We start from the raw sequence: 6,146 nt of genomic DNA, 5'->3' as shown, positions 1-6,146 counted from the left end.
CTCGAATGTCACTTCCTGAAAGAAGCCTTCTTTCACCATGCTAGACGAAATCCCACTCCAGAATGCCATTCTATTTTACATCCACATAATTGCTCTCTGAAAGTATCTTGTTCATTTATTTGTACTTGCTTGCCTTATTCACTGCTGTTCCCTATTGTCTGGATCAGTTCTTGGTACACAGAAGACACTCAAATACATGCTGAATGAAAAATAAGGGGAATAACTATCTTCGAACTGAGAAAACAAGAAGGCAAAAAAGTTCAGGCTGGTTAACTACACTGCTATTCAAATTTAATGTACTCTATGAGCTTGGCAGCTTCCTGACTTAAGAGGTTTGTTTTTTGGGTATTTGGGGGGGTAGGTGAGTGGAGGGACTGAGGGAGAGAGTAGAAAATGATCATGAGATTCCTAATCAATTTTGATCAATATTAATAGGTAAATTATCTTTGTTCACCAACTGGCTACAGAAAAGCTATACAAAGGGCACTTCTTACTGTTGGTGAAGTGCATGAGGACTGAAGTGGAGTGGCTGGCCTTTCTGTTCTAACAACGGTGGCGGGAGGGTCTTGGAAACACGGAGGTTCCAAATATAACACCCAAAAGGGAGTTCAAAAACTGGAAGGGACGGAGAAAGGGAGGGAGGGAGGGAGTGGGAGAAACGGAGATTAATTAATTAGGGCTATTTTTTTTTTTTTTTAATAAAAAGGATCAGGTTTATTTTCCCCACATTGCCATAGAATCTGCCAAGACCTTTTTACATTTCCTCCCAGATAGGTTTTAAGATGTTACCAAGTAGAAAAGAAAATTTCAATCCTGGCATTACCCATTATTCTTCTCCCACCCCTTTCTATTTACCCTTTTCTGGTTTGGGGGCAGCTAATGATTATTGTTCAATTTTTAAATAAAAATGTTATATTTACTAACCCTACAGGGAACTATTTTAGTCAATTACCTATATTCTAAATCAATTAACTTATTCATCAAATATTTACTGAATTGCTCTCTGTGCCAGGGCAGATCACAATGTTGCCCAGCTCCTAGACACCACCATTCACACTGAAGCTACATAAATGGTATTCTCTAAAGCTATGTAACGCAGCAGAGCTGGTGCCAGACATTTCGCTAGGTGCTTGGGATACCGCAAAGAACAACAAAAAAAAATGGTCCTTCTCTTCACAGAGTTTATAATTTAGTAAATCCCCATGAAGGAGCAAAGACCATGGATTGTTCCCAGTACTATGTACTTTCAAACATACTGTTTTACTTTAGCCTCACGTTAGCCTCACAACCTTAAGGATAGGTGGTGTCATTCTCTTTTAAACCATTAGGAAACTTGGGCTCAGAAAGCTAAGTTAACACATCTGAAGTCACTCAGTGTTGGGAGACAGAGCTACAGCCAACATCTAAGAAACTAAACTAAATCTCCTCAAAACAAGAAAATGTCCATCTCCAATTTTGGATAGCTACTCTGGTAGTTTGTTCTAAGCTTACTCTGTTGTGAGGAGTCAGTATTATTCAAGTTCTTAAGATATCCTGCTTCTTCAGTGTCTGTGTCCACCAAAAGAGCCAGCTATGTAGTAGACAAACAAAATAATGTTTCTCATCTCTAGAAAGCTAGATGTCATTGCCTTCTTTTTAATTTTTCATTTTATTCCTTCAAATGTTTCAAGTCTTTCATGGAATGCCAGACTTATTTTCACATTTAAGATCTTTTACTCACACTTTAGACCACCAAACAATTTTTATTATTTAACTCAACAGTCTCCTTTGTGCCTTTCTCAATTTCCTTTGCAAAGATGTTTATCTTTATATGTTTACTTAGTAATATTCTAGTAAAAAATAGTTTTTCTCTGCTCCTCCTGGGCAACTAATTTCTGTCTGCAGAAAAACTATTTTTAAATGAATGAGAATGATTTATAAAACTTTTAATCGAATGTAAGTTTTCTATGATATTAGCTATATGTGTGCTCTGTACTCCAGTCCTGTTACAAAACATGATAGTGGCAGAGACTTCATGTGATATAGCCAGAGCAAATATCTACTTTCCACACTAGTAATTATCTTTGCAGTTACAGTAATGTCTACTATTTCTAGTAAACCAGACATCCAGACATCCAGATGGAAGTAAGTGAAACTGAAGACATAAGCAACGAATTTCTTGCTAATAAGATTTTGTTACTGGAAGGTTTCCTTGTGCTACATGGCTTTGTTTCTGACCATAAGCTAATGAGGGGCAATTCAGCCAAAATAAGAAAAATACCATATTAAAGAAATGCATTCAATGAATGAAATACATCTAGTAAGAAAAGATGTACTTCAAGTGCTAGATCCTCTCAATACATCAAAATGTTTACATGTCTGAGAGAGTTTTTAAGGGCCTAGCAAAACAAAACCATAATTTGGCCTCTGCACCACTGTGTAAAACACATCTTTGTAAAGTATAAGTTGTCAATTTACAAAGACTACCTTGGAAAAGAACAAAAAGGAGGAAAGGTAATGTATTTAAAAACAAAACAGAACATAAAAAGAGACAACATACCTGGCAACATGAGAAAAAGCATCCACAAGGACAGATTCAAATTCTCTAGTGAATTCAGGTCCTTTCCTTTTACTGTTTTGGATGACATCATTTGCTAAGTACAGAAAAGTAAGCTTTCTATTTGATTTGGCTGGAAAAAAAAGGGAAAAAATAGATAATTTAAAACTTACACCAAGGAAATTCCCAATTCCCAATTCTTCTGCCCTAAGCTACTCCTAAAAAAAACATTAAGATAAGCAGTATCTACTTGAGGTCAAGGCGGATATGTTTGAAAAGCAATTTAAAGAACTCTTGATATCTGTAAAAAGGAGAATACAATTTTTGTAAAAAACAAAACAAGAATGAGTCACCTTCATTTTTGTGTTATTTTTAACTGGAGTAATTAATTAGTAGTAAAAATGAAGATAATCTAAAGAAAATTCCTAAAGGATAAGCAGTCAATATTCTCTGAAAGACATGTTAAAACCAAGGTTTTCATTTATTCTATTGCAAAGATGAACAGTTCTAACTCACTGTTAATTATCAAATACTGCAGAAAGAAAGACTGAATTAGGTTTCAATTTTAAAATAGAATCCTGTAATTTATGCTCCTAGACTGAGAATTTCTCTTTGAAAATCCCAATAACTATCATCAGTCAATGACATTAACTCTACAATCCAGAGGAATCTCTAGATGCAACAATGGATATTTATCTCAAATACAAATATATATTAATGCTACATTATTATTGAAAATTTACACAGGTTTGAAATCTGGATATGCAAAATTATGGCTCCTACAAAAAACATAATTCTTCTCTCTTGTACATACTAAATGTAGTATTTCCTATTACTCTATATGGTATCATATATTAAACCATAAAAACCTCATGCAATATGTCTGAGTTACAGTTGCTTGGGGGAACATTACTGAATTTCCTGGCTTCTACGCATATAACTTCTCGATCATAAAGTTACATACATCACTACAATTTTTGGTCCCAGTTTTCTTTCAAAAGAAATAAATATAAACACAATCAGATAGTTCAAAACACTAAGTTTCTCCAATGCCAAAGTACCTGAAAAACTCAAGCAAGCCCTGTCACCCTTTACATACTTGAATAACTACTCCTTGCTGTTTCTCTAGGAAACCACTTGTTTCTTTTGAAATGCACACAGTGTGTATAAATTCTGAAGCATAAGATTCTGACATTTTTAAATGTAGCTACAGAAGAGTAACCAAAGTTAAAAACAAGATTTTTTGAAGTATATTATAGTTTAAACTGATGACAAAGTGTTCATAAACTTAAATATGGATACCCTGAATTGTATTAACCTTCTGGTAATAACCTAATTTTGATGGCCAACTGATGAGAATATTGAAAACCTGGCACTATGTTGCTAAAAAGATATGGTTATGGCAAAAGGCTTTTTTTTTTTTTTTAAAAGCAAACCTTGTTCTGGGAATTTGCAGCAAGTAAAGCTACCAAGTCTATGCCATGAAAGTTAACAGATTCAAAGTAAAACAGAACTTCAACAAAGCAAATCTGACTAAGCTATACAAGTTCCATGTACTTTATGTTTAAAAAACCCCAGAATCCATATTATAAAATGTCAATGTGGACATTCAAGAATGATATATTTTTCAGTATTACAAATATGATAGCTAAGAAGCCAGAGAGCCAAAGTTTCCAGTATCTATAATGTCAATTAATTTTCATCATACTCAAATTTAGCAATTGGGATTTATCTAGGATAAAACATTATCCCTCCACATCCAGCACCCTGAATAGTCAACATAAGCACCATATGTGTAAAGGTGATATGACAAAGCCCGAGAGCACTTAAACGGTCATAACGCATACAACACACACACCCTCCACTCCAGCCCCAGGTGACAGCTCACTTGTTCAGATGTCTTTCCAATATAACAAAACAGATCTTTTCACACCCTACCTATGCCTTTTCCAAACTGGTTGAAATAGTTATTAAGCAAAATTTAAATAACTAGCTGACCAAAAAATTTTCACTTGTTTGGCTGGTTTTGACATCTAGTAACATTGGGGAAAAGGCCTATGTATTTGCATTCAGGCCAAGATACAAAAACATTACTAAAAAATATTCATCAAAGAGCATTTTACACCAAACTGCTCTATAAAGAAAGGGAGAAGTTCTACCTAGAACAGAGCCCAGAGGGATAAATTAAGAATTATTACTAGAAAATGGAAAGAAAATAACACATCAGTAGTAGTAGTAGTATTCAACCAAGAAAAAGTAATTTTTGTAAGTCTCATTAACATTTGAAGGCAACTCTGAGACAGTCTGTGAACAACTCAGGGAAAATGACTTAACCACAGACAGAAATGTCCCCTTTCAAAGATTCAGGAAGGGCCAGAACCTAACTGGCTGGTGAATGTGAACAATGGCACAAAATCTTTTCTACTTTAGTGTGGGGGTATTTTCAATTCATGAAGAAAGCCTAGGTATTAGGAATTGTGTCTTGATGCTTGGAAGAGCATCCTCTAGCTCTGCACTGTCCAGTGTGGTAACCACTAGTCACATGAGTAAACACTGGGATTGTGGCTAGCAAAGCTCAGGAATTAAATTTTTTTATTGGATTTATTTAAAACTTTAGTTCATTAGTCACACATTTCAAGTGCTTAATAGCCACCTGGCAAGGGGCTATCTTGCTAGACAGCGCAGACGTAAAACATTTCTATCATAGAGAGTTGTATTAGTGCTATTTGGATCCTTTACGCAACCATTAAAATGATGTCAGAGACCAAATTTTAACTCCTGACCTACTTTTTAACTGTGTAACAGGCACCATGCTAAATGCTGTAGGTGTTACAAAGAAACAAGAGGTCTAGTTTCTCCCTCAAACCACAATCTAGTGAAAAAGACATTAACTAGTAAGGATGAAATACAGTAGTCCCTCTGTATCCATGGGAGATTGGTTCCAGGATTCCCCCACCCGACTCCACCCAACCCCTGCTTGCTCAAGTCCCTTATATAAGATGGTTAGTATTTGTATATAATGTAGGCATATCATCCTCTATACTTTAAATCATCTCTAGATTTATACCTGATACAATGTAAATACTATGCAAATAGTTGTTATACTGCATTGTTTAGGGAATACTGAGAAGAAAAAAGGTCTTTAAGTGTTGTTCAGTAAAGATGCAACCAACCATCCTAGGCTTAACTGTACTGTACACGTCAGCAACAGCATAACTTTTTCTCTGGAATACTTTAGATCCATGGTTAGTTGAATCCAGGGATACAAAACCCACAGACATAGTGAGCCAAATGTAAATGCTAAGTTGATGTGGAATGGGGTATGGGAAGCAGTAATTAATTCTAATAAAAGCACTACAGGTTTGGTTGGAAAGTATGATCACCTTCACTTATTAAGTGCACTGAGGCACTGGGTACTTGAAAGCACGAGTTTTGGTGTCAGCTCTGGGCTCATGTCCCAGCTATATGACGGTGAACAAAGCACTTAATCTCTCTGTATCTTTATCTTCCAATCCAAAAAATGGGGGATAATAATGCTGGCTTACTTAAGGTTCCAGCATATGAGATTAGGGTTAAAGGAGCTGCATAAATGAATGTACTCTCTAAATTG

The 6,146-nt window shown here is 35.4% G+C and overlaps 1 protein-coding gene across 3 annotated transcripts in view; it reads right to left on the bottom strand.

Moving 5' to 3' along the window:
* Nucleotides 1-6,146, bottom strand: part of RPRD1B (regulation of nuclear pre-mRNA domain containing 1B) — a 54,504-nt gene that overhangs the window by 46,072 nt on the left and 2,286 nt on the right. For 2 of the 3 annotated variants that reach the window (XM_011366596.2, XM_023534455.1), the window contains exon 2: nucleotides 2,540-2,669. The exons of the other annotated variant lie outside the window; for it this stretch is intronic. In XM_011366596.2, the coding sequence (XP_011364898.1) occupies nucleotides 2,540-2,669 (130 nt within the window). The remainder of the gene's footprint in view (nucleotides 1-2,539; nucleotides 2,670-6,146) is intronic. 3 annotated transcript variants of the gene reach the window in all.

This window comes from Pteropus vampyrus, unplaced genomic scaffold (assembly GCF_000151845.1).
Source record: "Pteropus vampyrus isolate Shadow unplaced genomic scaffold, Pvam_2.0 Scaffold125, whole genome shotgun sequence".
Taxonomy (NCBI): Eukaryota; Metazoa; Chordata; class Mammalia; order Chiroptera; family Pteropodidae; genus Pteropus; species Pteropus vampyrus.
This window is presented reverse-complemented; position numbering and strand designations above follow the sequence as displayed.